Source organism: Abramis brama, assembly GCF_963993115.1.
Source record: "Abramis brama genome assembly, chromosome: 17".
Taxonomy (NCBI): Eukaryota; Metazoa; Chordata; class Actinopteri; order Cypriniformes; family Leuciscidae; genus Abramis; species Abramis brama.
Window position 1 is genome coordinate 24411514 of NC_139979.1, and position 17942 is coordinate 24429455.

Sequence of the window (17942 nt, forward strand, 5' to 3'; positions counted from 1 at the left end):
CTTTTTTTTTTTTAATAACACTCTGTTCCTGTTGTAGGAGTTACCTTCCAGTTCATCTCAGCCCACCTCTACCAAACCAGAAAGGAACAGACACAATTTCCATGATGACTATGACCAAGTATGGGCTAATCGTCATAAAATTAAATCAAAATTGACCTCATTTACTTTAATGATGCATGCTTCTGGTATTGTTGCCAATGTTTGATATCCATATTAATAATATTCCACATAATTTTTAGTCTTATTAATCTTTTAGCAATATGTATTAAATTTCTCTGGCTTCTGAAACTGTTCGGCTAACGTTTGCTCTTGCGGTGTCAATCCACAGAGGGATTTTCACATGCCTGATGTACGTCTGGCAGCCACAGGTATGGATTCTTGTCCTGCAAGTGATGAAGAGGATACAGAGGACGAGCTAGAGGCTTTACAGAACCGGAGCAGAGCAAGATTCCTGCTACCAAGTACCTCCAGACAACCGGTTTGTCTTAGACTCCTTTCTACTCACATTATCAATGGCTTTTATTTTGACCAGATCCAAACACCACGAAAATAATTATGTAATGCAATATTTCTGTATGATCAGGTTGGGGAGAGCCATCGGCCTCATTTTCGACCAGGGTTGGAAGGAGGGAGCTCTGATGATGAGTTACAGACTGCAGGGAGGAACACTGAGACCAGGACAGGCATTGAGTACCGCTGCTCTGCAGAGGGACAGGTCATCAACTCGCCCATTACTGGTAAAGTGCTCTTTATTAAATATAAAAAGCTATGTTTATTAAATAAAATCACAGGAATTTCCTCACTGTGTTTCTCTGTGGCGTCAGGTGATGGAGGAGGAGGAGATGGGAGTAGTGGGAGTGATGAGGAGGGAAATGATGGAGGCGTATCTGCCGTTCCTTTGCCTCCCACCACAGTTCAGAGCACCTATGATGTGCTGCGTGGCCTGGGCATCGTGGGCGGAAGTGGAGAGACCCGAGATGATGATCAGCTTCAGACTTTGCTAAGCAGATCAGGCATGATTATGCATGACCAGGTAAAGTTAGTGGCATGTAAGCAATTAATGATCATCAATGTAAAATTGTATGTTTTTAAACAACAGGAAAATGCCATTTAGTTTTGAGGAAGTTACTTTGGAACTTCGTCTTTCTAAGCTTCCCATTTTAAGAGTTACACTAAGCTAACAAAACATAGCTTTCTGCTCTGAAAACATACATATATACGTCCCTTAAAAAGCTTAAAAGAAAATACAGAATGTGTTTTTTTTCTTCTTTTTTTTCGTTTCTTTGTTTTTTCTATTGCCAGGGTTTTCCTGGGTCAAAAATGGTCTTCTGTGGTGGCAAACTAATACAGCCGTCCACACATAGAGTACTAAGCCCTACCCATATGAACTGCAAGCCCAATACTGAAAATATATCCAAAATAAATGCAAAGCAGCAGTTTGTAATTTTAATTTAACCTATTTATTCATTAAATAAAAACAATCACTGTCAGATGATGACAAATCATAAAACAAAGTGCTTGGAACTATTTTATATTTAAAAATGTTAATTCATATGTAAAAAGTCACTGATTGACTGATTTGAAAGTAAACACGACATAGAAAAAGTGGCAGGTCTATTATTTTGCATTTACACTCCCAAGAATTTGTTTGACATACCTGATCAGATTGTTTTATTTTGTCTATGGTTATCACTATCAGTTGGATTCAGTCGCGCATTTAAATGTGGTTGTCAATCTAGAGACTTTGCAATGTGTAGTTAGCAGCATGAAAAATATGTATTATATGCAGAAAGCGATCAAAGATCACTGCCTTTATAATCACTGAAGCTGCCAATTGCTTCAGTTCAACGCAATGTACATAAAGCTGCATTCTTGTGAAAACTCCCATAATAATCAATGAAGCTGTCTTCGCTGTGCAAAGAGTCTCATATTGACATTGTGTTTCTACTTTGTTGGTTATAATGAAAGAATTAGCGAGCATGCAGAACCCGCGCTGAACAAGCACACTGACGTTTTGAGCAGTGTTGTGTGGATTTTGACTAACTTAAATGCATCTGGTTGGCCATTGAGTTCACGCGCTCAACAGATTTGTCAGTGATTGGCTACAAAGCTCAACGCTGCAAAAACACATTGTAAACTCTTTTCGCAGAGCGCTTACACAAACACTCACAGGAGTGATTTAAAGCTTTTTAAAGCAGCCAGGTATCAGCAGGTGTCGTCACATTAAATAAGCAATAATCAAATAAAACTATTGTTAAATGATCAAAGATTCATTTTAAATGTAGGAAAAAAAGTTGTTTTTTTATTGGTTGGTTTATTTATTTTATGCATATTTTACCATAATTATACAAATCATTGCACAATTACAGATTGTATTTTAGTTTATTTTGGATATTTTCAGATGGGTGATCGTGTTGGTCCAGTTGGCACAGGGGAGGCTGGTCATGCTGCAGTGGCATCTGGACCTGTCAGTCGATGCCCAGTCAATTGGAGCATGAGCCTGGACCGACAGGAGGCTCTTGTAAGTCTTTTTCTGTTTCCTTTTGCTGTAGTAAAAATTGTTGATACCCTTAACACTTTTTTCATTAACAGGATGCAATGGATAACCCAGCAGAAGTTAATCTGGACTCCATTTACTTGAGGGCAGGTGTTGGTCACAACCCTCAGGACATTTCTGCTTCAGTCAATCCCTTCCTTCAGGCCACCCAGAGCAGTTTCCACCTCTCTCAGCTTCTTCAGGAATCGCATAATAAAACAGAGCAAAGGGTCTACCTGGCCAACACTGTGGATCTCGGTGCCATGGGCCTACGTGATGGCCCTTGTGGAGATTCTCCAGGTCTCAACAAGGAGCAGAGCACCAGCAGTAAAGATAATCAACCTGAAGAGTCTCTGGATGCTAGGTACCTTTCCCAGAGCTTTAATGAGAATCATGAGGAACATAATGATATTTGGAATCGTCAACCAGATAATGTGGAGCTTGAGTTACAGCAAGGTAACTTACTTTTTCTTCCATTTCTAATGTAATGATGTCAGTAATTTCTCTGAAATTTGTAGTATTACATAAATATGTATTTTTTTGAATACTTTAAGAAACTATATTCATGATCTAGAAATTAAATGTTCAATATCTCCTCAGGCGAAAATGCCACTCATAGCGTGGTCTATCAGAATGAAGAGGGAAAGTGGGTCACTGATTTGGCCTATTACTCTTCCTTTGAGAAGGAAATGGAGGCCAATATGCCTGAGGAAGTTGCTGTGCAGTTCCAGTCTGAAGATTTTCTTGCTGGAAGTAAGTGAAATGCAGTGATTTTTCTCATCCTTAAAGGTGACATATGTAATTGCAAAAATATTTTTCAAACAACCTTGCAAATTACCCTTTCATGCATTGCGCCTCCCCCAAATCACAAACACAGCTCTTACAGATGCATGTAAAGGAATGTCTCAGTGGGTAAAAGTAGGTTACTTTCAATAAGATACAACATATGACACATAGCAACAAAGCTAAAATGATTCCTAATGAGGGAACAATTGAGTAGGCTAACACTTTGTCTAGAGCAAATTGCAAGCATCTCTGTTATAATAAACCCATCCTACGGGCGCACTTTTTGTCTCTGCTGTTCGTAGTGGTGCAGTAAATCTACACTTTGCTAGAGAAGTGTTAATAAACTTTGTATCTTGAGCAGCACAAACACAGTCCTGTAATCTGCCCTGCTTGTTTTGGTTGTCAAGTACTCACATGCCTATAGACTGAACATGTAATTTGCATGCGCATGACGTCACTGTTTTCACACATTCGCATTTTCACCATCACAAATTCACCTAATGTTTTAATGGTGTCTGGGTGGCTTAATGTTTACACTTTGGGGGAAGATAAACCCAAGAAAATTTATGTTAACATACTTCACATTTAATGAAAATGTAATTTTGGGGTTTACTATTCCTCAATTGGCTCAACCTCAGATTTACTTTTTTCTGTGGAGAACACAAAAAAGGTATAAAGTCAATTTAATGAAAATGAATGCAGACTCAAATCTTTTGTATAGCTGAAGCAGCAGAGCATGGCACAAGCAATGCCAAAGTTATGAGTTTGATTCCCAGGGAATGCTTTGAACTAATGATATGGATTCCTTGAATGCAATGCAATTTGCTTTGGGTAATCTTTTTTTTTTGTAAAATGTAAAAGTCTTTCAAAGCCATATTATAGCTTTGTATGAGGAAAGTGACAAGTTATTCGCTGATTTCCTTTGCATTTTAATGAGAGAAATAGCAATGCCCTGTTTGTGAATGAACTGTTCTTTTGTGTCAGATCTTGTTGATTCATTTCACAAGCCGAATGATCTATATGATGCTTTTTTTATTATTGTAATGGGCTGGCAAGTCATTTTAACCACCTGGTGGTTATTGAATTTCTCCTGTAATGTTCCACTTGTGAAAGATTAGTCAAACGTGTTTGGAACAACATAAAAATTAGTAAATTGACACATTTTTGAGTTAATCCTTTAAATTATTTATTTTTACGGCATATGTTGTCCTCCCTTAGGCCAGGCTATGGACAAGATAGTTGAGGATCAGGAGGAGTTTGAAAAGGAGCACCGGTTTATGCAGGTATGAATGGTTCTCTTTAGTTCCAGTTTGGCTGAACTCAAAAAACCTAAAGTCCATTTTACACAAAGGCACCATATATGTGATTGAGGAACCAACAAATTAGTTTTTCTTTTGTGTTCTGGTAGGAAGAGCAGATTCAAGCTGTAAATATGAGTGAAGTTCTGGGAGACACCTCTTGGAAAACCCCAACAAGTAACAACATCCTCATGAGGGCCTCCCAGGTCTCCTCTGAACTCGAGGCTGGGAACCAAAGTTATCTGCGCATTTCACTGGGGGAGTTTTTTCAGAGGCGCTCTGAAGCTCTGGGGTGTCTTGGTAGCAGTGACGAGGACAATATTAAAAGGGTAAGAACTCTATATCTGTCCCAAAAACCTGCTTGGGCAGGTGTCTTCTAAGACAACATCCTAACTGCAATGTATGAATCCACTGTATGCCATGCAAATGTCTCAGGCCATGCAAAGTGTGCTAGCAACTCGATCACGATTGAATAACCCTTTCTGTAGATTACACTGAATGGAGACAGCAATGCAAAAATCTTGGGCTGGCTTCCCATGGTATGCATGGATTTGTTAATGTATATCTTTAATGCAGTGTAAGTCAATTGTGCATTTAGAATTTGGCTAGATGTTTTTCTAACAATCATTGCATCAATAGTTTGCTTGGGATGCCGAGCAGAGTTGCCCAGTCCTGCTCCTGGAGGGCCACATTCCTGAAGAGTTTTTAGCTCCAACCTTCTTGCATTTGAAATTGCATACTCCCCTACTATATAGTGGGTAAAAACAGTATGTGGAAAGAGTAGTATGTCCAAATTCACAGTATTCATAAAAAAGACCTACTATTTCTGGCAAGATAGTAAAATGTCCATTGTATGCACACTTTAGTATCTCATGAGGCCACTGGAGAGGATTTGTGAATGCAATGAAGGAACATTACAATGACAACATCACAAATGTAGTATGTTCGCATTACATTTATACCACATATTAAATAATTACTTATTCAAAATTAAGTACTTACTCAGAGAGTATGCGATTTCGGACGCAGCCTAGAAGTTTCTAGTAAGCCTGAAGACTGCTGATTCAGGTGTTTAATTGGGGCTAGAGCAAAACTCTACTGGAAGGTGGCGCTCTAGGATCAAGGTTGGATGCCCCTACCGCAGAGTCTTCAGAACCAAGTTTACCTGACAGTAGAGTTCTCAACGGGCCTGAAAATTACAACCCGACCCGACCCGGCCCGTGGCTTTTAAAGCCCGGACCCGATCTAAGCCGACACATCAACATAATTATCTGCCCGAACCCGGCCCGCGGCCCGACGCGTGTCGGATTTTTTTTTTCTCATACACGTATTATCATGACCAGCAGACGGGAATTCAAACCAACCTTTAATGTTCACGCCTTTTAATAATACAAACAATACAAACAACTGAAACAATAAACTTTAAAATATCTAAATAGGCTGTAGTAGCGACGAAGAATTCACCTGCGGCAAGTTTACTTTTCACCAACTCCATCTTCTTCTCTCCAGGCTAAAGGTGTGCACACAGCGGCGTCAGGTCTGCCCCCGCCCCTCTCCATAATGCACGTTGCACGCAGCAGCCAGACTTTCTTTACGGTGAACAGCAGCGATGATTAATAAATGTTTTTTTTTTTTCACTGAGCGGAAAAGATTAAGTCCGAGGTCCGACCCAACCCGAGTCATTTGATTATATTTTCGACCCGAACCCGCGGGTCCCGTCGGGTTTGTCAGGCCGACCCGACCCGTTGAGAACTCTACCTGACAGATTGTCAACCATTTGATGTTTGTTTTTCAGCCATCTTTTGGGTATTGCATTACCTCTCCTGAGAAGAGGGAACCTTTTGCGTTACTCCGGCCCTCAGATTTGTTCTCCAGAGGAAGCTCCATCCACATTGAGACGGTTCAGCAAAGTGATGCTGATGAGACTCTTAATCAAGGTGCATTCAACATACTTCTCACATTTGTGTTATGTTTAATAATTTATTTATTTTTGATAAGTAATTTGATATCCTTTATGTGAACTACAGATGATCTAGATAAGACTCTTGAGCCCAACACAACTGAAGCTGCACATGAGAAAAATGTGCAACCACAAACAAATGAGGGGCAGGTTTCCCAGGTATTCCCAACCGTTTAGATTTGGACTGCTTCCATATAGTCTCTTAAAAATGTGCAATAATTTTGAAACCTTTTTCCTTTGTCTAATTTTGTATTAGATCTCTGCACAATATGAAGATAAGGAGGTCTCTGGCCATAGTTCAGAATCGCCCAACTCCAGCAGCAACCTTATGCTCAGCATCAGTACAATTGCCTCTGCAATTGCTGATGCCTCCATCAGCTCAGATCCAGCCCAGCTTGCTGCCATGATCATGGAGCTGTCCAAACGGAGTCGCTCTAAAAGCCGCCAGCAAGTAGCAGAAGAGTCCATTATCAGTCCTTTAGCAGCCTTACATCAGAATGGTCTACCAGAGGACCTGCAGAAGACCACATCATTGGGAGACCTTAGTACTCCCGACATGGAGAAATATCTGAAGAGGGCTGAGGTCTCAAGTAGCGACAGTGATGGATCTACTTCTCAGTCCTGCTTGGACATCCTCACTTTGGCTGATAGTTTGGCCAGTTCTAATAAGCAGACTCAACAGCAGTTGGCGACTGTGGAAAATGGAACCACCCATAAAAATGAAGAGAATTCATTAATGGAAGAGCAAGCAGTAAACAAAAAATGTCAGGTTCTGGCAAGTAAAGCATCCAAACAAATAGAGGATACTTATGTTATTTCACCAAATCCAAGGTCAGATGCCAAACGAAGTTCAATTCCTCGACCTAAGTCGAGCAGTTTACCAACTGGCACTGCCAATGCACATCCTGCCAAAAGATCTTTAGGCTCTGGCCAGTCATCATCTTCGACATCCTTGAAACCAAAACCTGGCTTTGAGAAAAACAAAAATGACTATTGTGCAAAACCATCCACCAATAAAAGTGTCCCTGAATCCAGGATCAAAATAGGAACGGCTCGACCACAAGTAGCCAGCAGTTCCACCACAGGTAACCGCCGATCTCTGAAAGGTGACGGGTCCACATCAACACCTGCTTTTGGCCCAAAGACCTCACCTGGCCTTCGAAGTGGTGGCAGCTCGTCATTGAAGACCTCCCCACACAAACCCAGGACAACAGGAGGCCAGACAGACAAACCTGTCATTAACCAGGCACGATCACCTAGAAGCCCTAAAGCCTCTCAGTCTGTTTCAAAAGAGAAAATTGCAGCTGTTGATCGTCAGGATTCACTGCCAGCAACAGAGGAAAAATTTGGTATCTATTTTATTTTTAACATGTTAAACCTGTCATAGTGCTGGTTTTATAGTTAGGGTAAATTTTCATTTCATCCCATCTATTTACGAAATCCATGTTATTGATTTTATTGTAAACAATTCATCCATGCATCTTCTGGTGAAACAGCAGACTTCTCTCTCATTTAGGTCACATAAATCTCGTCCATTTCTTAGTCAACTACAAGCTTGCATTCAGGTCTGCCTCTATCCAATCAGCAACTGATGAATAGAACCAAGTCCCAAACCTACAAAAAAAAATATATATATATACTTGAATCACAATATGGAAGAAGATATGTCACTACTTCCATTTCATCATGACTTTAATAAAGGGCTGTCAGTTTAACAATTTAATTCAGTTGACTGCCTCAAGTCTCACTTCAGACAGTTTTTGTAATATCTGCAAAATAATATAAGTTTTTATCCGCCATAATAATGTCATGTCTTTGAATTCTACTAATTTGTGGTCTTTACTCTGCAAATATTGAGATACTGATTGCTAAATGCGATTAATGGTATATCATATAATTTGATACATTTTGTTATCAGTCCTTTTTAGACTTATTTTAATTTCATTTAATCTCTTGTCTGTGCTTATATTTGTATGACTATCATACAAGCTTCAGAAAATTAAGGACAGCAACTGTATTTACTACTTTTTATTAAAGGCTCGCCTGAGAACGGTGCCCCTGGTGTTGTGGAGGTCACCCATTGTAATTTCAGACCGTCCACCTCCCCTCTTACGCACTCCAGTCCAAGCCAGGCCTCCGTTCTAAGTGGATATGGGTAAAAAAATAAAAAAATAAATGCTTGTATACTTGTTTCATATCTCACAGATTTCCATCTCGCTTTTTTTGTGGTGTAAGCCACATTTAAATTTCTCTGTGTATTATTATTTTTGGTTGTCTAGTAATCAGCCATAGTAGTTATTCCAGAATGTACTGAACCGCAATGACATGATTTGACACTTATCCGTGTGTTTTGGAAATAGGGAGACGTCTCCGTGCTCACCCAGTAGTGGAAAGGATGCTGGAGATCCTGATTCCCCACAGTCTCATTGTTCAAGCCCAACTCTCAGCAGGCTGACTTACCTCTCCATTAATGAGAACACTTGCATGCCCACCCCTGACCACCATAAGGTGAGGGTTTTTTTAATACCCATTTTAGTTTTGTGGATTACAATATTAATTGGCTATTTGAGATGTAAAGTTGTTGCTGCTTTATTAACCCTGATAATCAAAAACCTAAGTTGCTTAAGTTTTTCATTTTTAAATATTAATAACCATTTGAAATGTATTCTTACATTTACTGAATAAAAATCAGTAAAGTTTTAACAGAAAAAAGACGTGCACCACAATAGTTCTAGAATTATACTAAAAGGCATTTTAATTTTTTTTTTAAAGTATAAATGACAATCAGACAGAGCATGTACAAAAGCAAATTTTGTTATAAAAAAAAAAAAAAAAACTTTGTTGCTAAATCTGTTATTGGTTAATGTTCACAGAGTAACGTTTGGGTAAAATTCAAGCAAGCTACCTTGCTCTTGTTAGATATTGACAATGGCCATTGGAAGCCCATATTAGTTGACCACTATTTGATATTGATCGTGATGCCACTGATTTGCTTTATGGTTTAAATGTACAGAAGAATCTTTTTCTCTGCTTCTTCAGAAAAACACCTCAATAGCTTTAAGCACCACTATAATCAGAGCCAGCCCAACTCCTCCAGTGGAGCCGTTTGATAATGGGAATGTTTTAAGTTCCTTAAAGAGTCCAGAACCTCTTTGCCACTCTGAAATTCCAGGACTCAACCAAAAGACCTCAGAACTGGGCTCACGTAGCCAGAGTGAAAATGACTTCCATAAAGAAGAAAACGGATACGCTAATGGCAACCGCCAGTCTGAGCCTGGGCCGAGGTTGTACACTCAAGGGGATTCTGGGTACTCGAGCAAGATAAACATTCAGCATCCACCTGGGACATCCACAGAACCGACGCACCAATTGTTGCCTCATGTCTTGGGGTCTGGGTCTTGTTTTGGTGTTGCGGATGACTTGACATATGGGCCAGTTCCGAGCTACAGCTCTCAGGGTCCCCTGCCAAGCCTTTCCAGCCTCCTAACAGGACGTTCCCTCTTCAGCTCCCAACTGGCACAGCAGTATCTGAGCTCAGAGGGTCCTCTACATGCTCCTCCCTATCAGATTGGAGGGCCATCTGGTTTGTATGGAGTATCAGCTGCAAACCCATCAATGGGACATATGCATGTCCCTGGATCTACAAGTCTTCCGTCTGGTTACCTGAACACCGGTCAACAACATCCTCCGCATTATCCAGTCAGCAAGACTTATGGACAGCCAAATGTTGGGTCATGGGCCGCACGAGATCTGGCAGATCTTAGAAGTGAGTGGAATTGTTCATGTATTTCAAAGACATCAGTGTTATGAAGGAATTTCTTAGAAGAAAAACTTTTTTTTCATTTGCACTTTAGCTCAAGTAATACTTCCGAATGAGCTGAAGTTTCCCAGTTCTTGCTGTGTGGGAATTGCCTCTCAGACATCCCTCAACATCTTCAACCCCTCTGAGCGCTGGCAGCAAGTTTCCATCTCCATCACAAGCCTATCCATTGATGGAGAGAAGGTAAGAAAATCTGTCAAATGTAGTCTAGATCAGTGGTTCTCAACAAGGAGGCCTCAGCAAAATGTCAGTGGGGCTTTAAGATGATGTGAAGATTGATGCATTTAAATGGTTGTTTCAGCAACAAATCATTATAAGTTGCCTTATGTGCAATATACATTTTTATATACAACTCACAGTTTGAGTGTTTAATAATAAATTAATTAAATTATTTTTATTAAAGGAACTTTAAAGTTTTCATTCACTGAAAATGAAAAGTTAGAAAGCAATTCATTAAGAAATTTGTTTTGGTGCATCACTCTGTAAAATTGAGTAGGACAAAAAGTATTAAAATAATCTTAAAACAACAAAAATTAAGACGTTTCTTATTAGAAAACCTGTGAAAACCATGTAAATGAGAAAAATATTAAAATTCAATTAATTTTTATAATGAATATACATTTTTCAATATTCACTTTACGTTTTGTAAATGCTCTAGATGGAGGCCAAGCTAAAAAATGTTCAAATAGTTATAAACGACTGGAAAAGGCATGTAAATTCATTCATCAGTGGCAACATTGAAGAATGTTCGGCTCCTAAAACTCCTGCTTTATAAAAACTAGAAATGAGTATTGGGCCTTCAAATATTTTGTGTGGATAATGGTGGCCTTGGGTCTAGATTTAGCAAAATCTGGCCAAAAAGCAGTTTATCTGAAGCCTCTTGTAGATAAATGTCTTAAAGGACAAGTTCGGTATTTTACACTTAAAGCCCTGTTTACAGATCGTTTCTGATGAAATAGAACGGTTGAGATTAAAATTTGGACACATGCTCCTGTCCCGAGAATTTTAGGTTTATTTCGCATTCGTTGTAAAACTGTGGATCTATTTTTCCAAACGTCTCACACCCGTACATTCTTCCGCTGAGAGCTTGAATAATAGACACTCCAGCCCAGTTGGTGGCGATAATGCACCTTTGCCAAATGCAAGCAAACCGCTGGCATTTCATTGAATACACAGAAGAAGCAGAAGAAGAAGCGGTGGAGTAATACCGTACCGCACACAGCTCTTCCAATACAAGTCAATGGAGTTGGACAAAAACTACGATAAAACCTGTTGGAAAGCATCTTTTGCAGCGATTTTTGTGTGAGCATATCAGTGAACACCCCTGACCACTCGGTGAGTTTCACGTCTTTGTAAACGAAAGTTTAATGCGTTTTATGAAGGATTGTCCCAGTGCACCTATACACCCATTCTAGAGGTTTTGGGGAAAGCAAAATAAACCTAAAATTCTCGGGACAGGAGCATGTGTCCAAATTTTAATCTTAACCGTTCTATTTCATCAGAAACGATCTGTAAACAGGGCTTTAAGTGTAAAATACCGAACTTGTCCTTTAATTATAATACTGCGTACAAAAATGGACAATAAATGTTTCATTTCAGGTGGAGTCTCTCCCATTCCAGTGGCTGATAGTAAAGAATAAGACCATAATTGGACCTAAATGTACAGAAGAACAGAAGGTTTTGTTCATAGCTCCAAGGGCTGGACTGTATCAATGTACTCTCAGTGTGTCATCCTGGCCTGCATCTGCAGAGATGGAGATGGTTGCTCACGCCGAAGTCTTTGCCAAGAAAGTGGTGATGATCGCTGTGGCTGAGAACCCTTCAATAGAGGTTAAAAGAGTTTCCTTTGCCCTTATTGCTAGTTCAAAGCACTAAAACTGCATATAATTTAAAAAAAATTGTACTAGAATTAATGATGTGGCGGTTTAAAGGCCACTTCACACTGTACCGACGGACGGCAACAGATACTTAGTTGAGTTTTGTCGGATCTGCACGTTACCCCTGTCAGAGCCTGTTGCCGTCTGTCGGTGACACGCTGTAATCTGGTGACTGTCTCCGTTGGTCTGCATCTGTTGGTGCAGTGCGGATTGGCCTTTATACCTGAAATTTGTTACAATTGTTCTTTTAGAAGAATTTTAATCCAAGGGAAATGTGCCAAAACACTGTCTTTCTCTTACTTTAATAAATAGGTAGATGTTGGAAAGACGGGCTGCTTGGAATTCGGGGACCTGGCGGGGGGCAGCACTAAGACTCTGCCACTCAAAGTGGTCAACAGGACTCATGCCACTGTGCCTATTCGACTGGTTATCAGTGCGGTCAGTGAGATCTGTCAGCAGATCTGTTGCATTTGTTTTTGAAAAATGTATTAAACTTTAGTTGTGTGTGATGTAATCCTTATGAGACTTTTGACAGATAATGACAGACCTCGTTCAATGGCATGCTAAACAGTTTCAAGGTTTTGTCTCTCATAGAATGCATCAGCATGGCATTGTTTCGGCTTCTCTAAGAGCCCGGTTGCCATGAGCACAGACAGTTCCCTTCATTCTGGCTCAACCATGACCTCACTTTCAACTTCATCAGTCATAAACCATGTGCTGCATGCCAGTTATTCAGAGGTGAATATCTCTCTAAATAGTTTTTTCTGAACTGATGGCAGATTTGAGTGTTTAAATACATGTCTTTTTCCAGAATCAAGAAAGCTTCTTGGTGTGGGTTCATTTCAGTGCCCCTCAGAAGTACATTTCAAGTTCAGGTATGTCTTTATGTAAACCTACAAACTAGACACAAGTTGAGAAATGTTCATTCTGTATTAGTAGCATATCAGTGATACTAAAATAACACTATACACACACCGATCAGGCATAACATTATGACCACTGACAGGTGAAGTGAATAACACAGATTATCTCTTCATCACGGCACCTGTTTGTGGATGGGATATATTAGGCAGCAAGTGAACATTTTGTCATGGTCATGGGTGGCCAAGGCTCATTGAAGCACGTGGGGAGCGAAGAGCTAGCCTGCATGGTCTGATCCAACAGACAAGCTACTGTTGCTCAAGAAGTTAATGCTGGTTCTTATAGAAAGGTGTCGGAATACACAGTGCATCGCAGTTTGTTGTGTATGGGGCTGCATATCCGCAGACCAGTCAGGGTGCCCATGCTGACCCCTGGCCAGCGCCAATTACAGCGCATGTGAGCATCAGAACTGAACCACAGAGCAATGGAAAAAGGTGGCCTGCTCTGAATCACGTTTTCTTTTACATCACGTGGATGGCCGGGTGTGTGTGTGTCACTTACCTGAGGAACACATGACACCAGGATGCACTGTGGGAAAAAGGCAAGCTGGCGGAGGCAGTGTGATGCTTTGGGCAATGTTCTGCTGGGAAACCTTGGGTCCTGCCAGTCATGTGGATGTTACTTTGACACATACCACCTACCTAAGCATTGTTGCAGACCATGTACATCCTTTCATGGAAACAGTATTCCCTGGTGGCTGTGGCCTCTTTCAGCAGAATAATGCGCCCTGCCACAAAGCAAAAATGGTTCAGGAATGGTTTGAGGAGCACAACAATGAGTTTGAGGTGTTGACTTGGCCAAATTCCTTGCTGAACAAACAAGTCCGATCCATGGAGGCCTCACCTCGCTACTTACAGGACTTAAAGGATCTGTTGCTAACATCTCGGTGCCAGATACCACAGCACACCTTCAGGGGTCTAGTGGAGTCCATGCCTCGACGGGTCAGGGCTGTTTTGGCAGCAAAAGGGTGACCAACACAATATTAGGAATGTGGTCATAATGTTATGCCTGATCAGTGTGTGTATGTTATGTTTTTCATTTTTTATTTGTATCTTTTCCATTTAAATTTTTTTTCCTATTCAATTTTTAAATAAAATGCGTTTAAGGTTTTTTTTTTATGTATTTTAGTTATGGTTTATTGGAAAGTTACTTTTTTTATGGTCTATAATAACCCTGCCCTGTATCCAGTAAAATAAGGTACACAATGAACATGAGCTGGTGTCTCTTTTTTGTATTCAGGTGAGTTGGGGGCAGCTGATGAATACAGTGCACGGGTAGATATTGAGGTGGACAGTCCAGGCCCCAGTCATGTGATCCAGAGTGTAGCCCTGAGAGCAAGGGCAGGCACTGCAAGAGTACATGCACCCAAAGACCTACAGGTAATGGAGGAAACATTGTCTCCACAAGTTACAAGACACACCTGGCTTTTTGGGGTTATCAAAATGGGTTCAGTTTCAGTTTTTTGCTTGCTTTCTGTCACTTATTTACTACGTGAATGTCTGTACAGACGGTGTGTCTTCAGGCTCCTTTGGGGCAGGCTGCAAAGCAGACTCTTCCCTTAAAGAATGCAGGCAACATTGATGTTCTGCTCAGACTAAAGGTACCTGATATGAGCTTTACTTTTTAATACACTTAGGTGTTTCTCATACATTGACCACATACTCTAGAATAAATACCTTAGAATATGGCTCAAAAGCTTTGTTTTTCATTCTAGTTTCTTTGTCTTTCTGGATGTTTTTCAGAGTACTGATGGTGACCGCTGCTTCACTGTGAGGCCAGAGGAGCTGACTCTGAAAGCTGGAGAGGAGCAAGGCGTAGTGGTCTCCTTTACTGCCCAGGACACACAGAAACACAAGGAGAGGCATGTTCATTCATATAGATATAGTTTTTGTGTATGTTAATGGGTTTTGTCCTCATCAGAGGGGGTATAAACAAGTATGTTCAAAATATACTTGCTATTTCATATTGTTGCACTTTCAGGTAACTCAATTATTATTTTTTTCTTAGCATGTTGACGATTCTGGTTCTACCCAGTGGACCTCAGTATGAGGTGATGTTGAAAGGAGAGATGGTCCAAGGAGTTTCTGGGAAAGTGGCATCCCTACCTGCTGTATTATCACAGGCTGAAGTCCCACCCATCCTCTCCAACAAACAGTTCATGGCATGGGGAGGGGTTACGCTGGGCAGAGCAGTGTGAGTACACATAGCCATAGAATGTAGGGGTGTAACGGTTCAGATTACTTTCGTTTTGGTCACGGTTTTAGAGTCACCGTTTCGGTACGGTTTGGTATGTGTGCTATGTTCAGGAAAAAAAGGACTACTGTGAAATAAAAATAAAGACAATAAGAACAAATGAAACAAGCAACAGCACAAATAAATACACTAGAGCAAAGATTAAAATGGAATGGTGTTTTTCAGGTATCTAACAGTACTTTATTCAATTTCTGTTTCTGAAAACTAATCAAATGTAAAATAACACTGCATAGTCTTCACTGTATACATTAAATATAATTTACTCCTTATTAAAGTTACAAAAGTTATTCAGTCAAGAGCAGTGAGTGGGGGTGTAACGATACCCTCATGTCACGATTCGATACATACCATAATACTGAACTCACTATACGATATTATTGCGATACTCCCAAGACATTTGGTAAAAGGTTAACAAAAAATTTACAGTTGCAGATTAAGATGCATGCTTGTCACTGGCTAGATGTATTTAAAATAATGTAGGCCACTTTTTACTAGTAACTTAATGCAATGGGGGGAATATTTGTTGGTCCTGATAATGCCAAATGATATTTGACATTATATATAGTAGTTTAATGTCGTACTGACACTAAAACTCTGCATTTTTAATGTCGTACTGACTCTTGCATTTTTTCCTCGCACAGAAATGTTCATTTTGGGTGAATTATATACAATACATATTTTCACTATCCACGATGCATATTGATGCATTTTTGTATTGCGATATATTGTGACACAATATTGTTACACCTAATAGCATATTAGACGAGTATATTAGGCTGCTGTCACTTTAAGATAATGCACAGATCCAATATACTGATGCACATGTGTTGTCTTTCTTGACTGTTCGCCTCACCAAGACAGGCATGCTGACATAATTTTGTGTAAATTTGTCCGTTCAAGCACAAGAAGACATGAAAGAGAGCTCAATTTATTCATTGATGTTATACTCATAACATGCTTAAGTTATTTCACGTCATCTTTCGCTTAAATGTTTAAATTGGCAAGGCTTAACATGCAAATAATAGTTTCATGATGATTCACCACTGGCCCGATTGGGACAGTGACAGTTCTGTCAACTGTCCCAAGCGTCTTTCACGCTGTCCCTGGGCCTTTAGGCTGTCCTCATTGTCGAGTCCTGACGTTATTGTTTTGTCTTTTTGAATTGGCACTGGGCCTCCTGTTTAAACACCGCTGCTCTCAGTGGCGTGTCTATTAAATGTGTGTGGATGATGCTTTTGTGTTTGCAGGCAACAGAAACTGGTGCTAAGAAACAATTCACCCTCTACATCACAGCAGCTCCGACTTCTCATCAGGGGTCAAGACCAAGATTGTTTCCAGGTAAGCTAACTCAGTTGCTGTGTCCTAATTTGCCTACTTATACTATGCCCTAAAAGTATGTATTGTTTTTGTGTAGAAAAAGTACATACTTTTGAGTGTGTAGCATAATAGTAGGCAAGCTTTGGGACATAGGCTACTACTTAATCATAGAGTGGTCCGTTAAAGACGCAATTGTCGCTTAGTTACTTGCATCCTGCCACCGTATAAACTGCCCTGTCAATCATCTTGTCACAGTTAAAATCCTCCACATTCAATTTAATTGAATTTCCTTCCGAATTGGAGAGAAATGTAGTTGCACGTTGATCTGCCAGTCGTGAATCTTTCATGCGTAGAACTCTTCTCATGTGTTTGCATAATGATGCATTTACAGATTAATGACCAAACATACCTTTATAAAAGTTCACAATGCTGTTGCAGATAAAATATAATGTGGATAACATTGAATAAATACCTTTTCATCAGGTTAGATACTGATTAATAATCTCTCAAACCCATTTATCTAAACCTCTTACTCTATCTAAACTATCTTAACCGTTGGTCTTGCACATCTGCCGTGTTTGTATTTTTATTTTTTTTAAAGATGGTTTACTCATGTTTGTAGTTCTAATAGAATCCTTGTCCAATGTGCAATGGGTTGTGGGCAATATTAGCCATTAGAGTGTGCACAGATCTGCACTATAACATATCTTAAGTCTATAACATGCTATGAGTTAAGACACTAATTCTAATTTGGAATACTATTTAGGACGGATAGTATGTAAATTGAAACGCAGCATTTAGTTGTGTACATTCTGCTGCCAAATACTGTATACAAAACTGATGCTCACCAGCTGGTCTGAAATGTACGAAACGGATGCTCACCAATATTACCCCACGTGAACTCCTCAGTACAGAGATTTTGGTTTGCTTATGTGCATTCGAAAATGCAACACGACAACATTTTTCCCATATTTGAAATAAGAATTGTTTATGAATCTGTTGTCAACAAAAGAGACTATCTGTAGTTTTCTGCCAAAATAACAGCTTTATGGTTTAACATTTGAAAGCAAAGAAATTAAACTGAATAATACTGATACCAGTATCGGTTTGGGCCCGATACTGGGCTTGTGTGCTCGTACTCATTAAAATGCTCCAAAACCAACGGCACGCAGCA

The 17942-nt window shown here is 39.9% G+C and overlaps 1 protein-coding gene across 4 annotated transcripts in view; it reads left to right on the forward strand.

Annotated features, from left to right (window-relative positions):
- cep192 (centrosomal protein 192) overlaps positions 1 to 17942 on the forward strand; it is a 33190-nt gene that overhangs the window by 7676 nt on the left and 7572 nt on the right. For all 4 annotated transcript variants that reach the window (XM_084088574.1, XM_084088576.1, XM_084088575.1 and 1 more), the window contains exons 8-32: positions 38 to 118; positions 329 to 478; positions 584 to 737; positions 825 to 1033; positions 2402 to 2521; positions 2593 to 2992; positions 3137 to 3289; positions 4541 to 4605; positions 4731 to 4949; positions 6416 to 6557; positions 6648 to 6739; positions 6837 to 7929; positions 8618 to 8735; positions 8941 to 9088; positions 9620 to 10346; positions 10435 to 10583; positions 12000 to 12230; positions 12590 to 12715; positions 12872 to 13015; positions 13089 to 13152; positions 14438 to 14577; positions 14706 to 14798; positions 14941 to 15059; positions 15206 to 15391; positions 16699 to 16789. In XM_084088574.1, the coding sequence (XP_083944700.1) occupies positions 38 to 118; positions 329 to 478; positions 584 to 737; positions 825 to 1033; positions 2402 to 2521; positions 2593 to 2992; positions 3137 to 3289; positions 4541 to 4605; positions 4731 to 4949; positions 6416 to 6557; positions 6648 to 6739; positions 6837 to 7929; positions 8618 to 8735; positions 8941 to 9088; positions 9620 to 10346; positions 10435 to 10583; positions 12000 to 12230; positions 12590 to 12715; positions 12872 to 13015; positions 13089 to 13152; positions 14438 to 14577; positions 14706 to 14798; positions 14941 to 15059; positions 15206 to 15391; positions 16699 to 16789 (5214 nt within the window). The remainder of the gene's footprint in view (positions 1 to 37; positions 119 to 328; positions 479 to 583; positions 738 to 824; positions 1034 to 2401; positions 2522 to 2592; positions 2993 to 3136; positions 3290 to 4540; positions 4606 to 4730; positions 4950 to 6415; positions 6558 to 6647; positions 6740 to 6836; positions 7930 to 8617; positions 8736 to 8940; positions 9089 to 9619; positions 10347 to 10434; positions 10584 to 11999; positions 12231 to 12589; positions 12716 to 12871; positions 13016 to 13088; positions 13153 to 14437; positions 14578 to 14705; positions 14799 to 14940; positions 15060 to 15205; positions 15392 to 16698; positions 16790 to 17942) is intronic.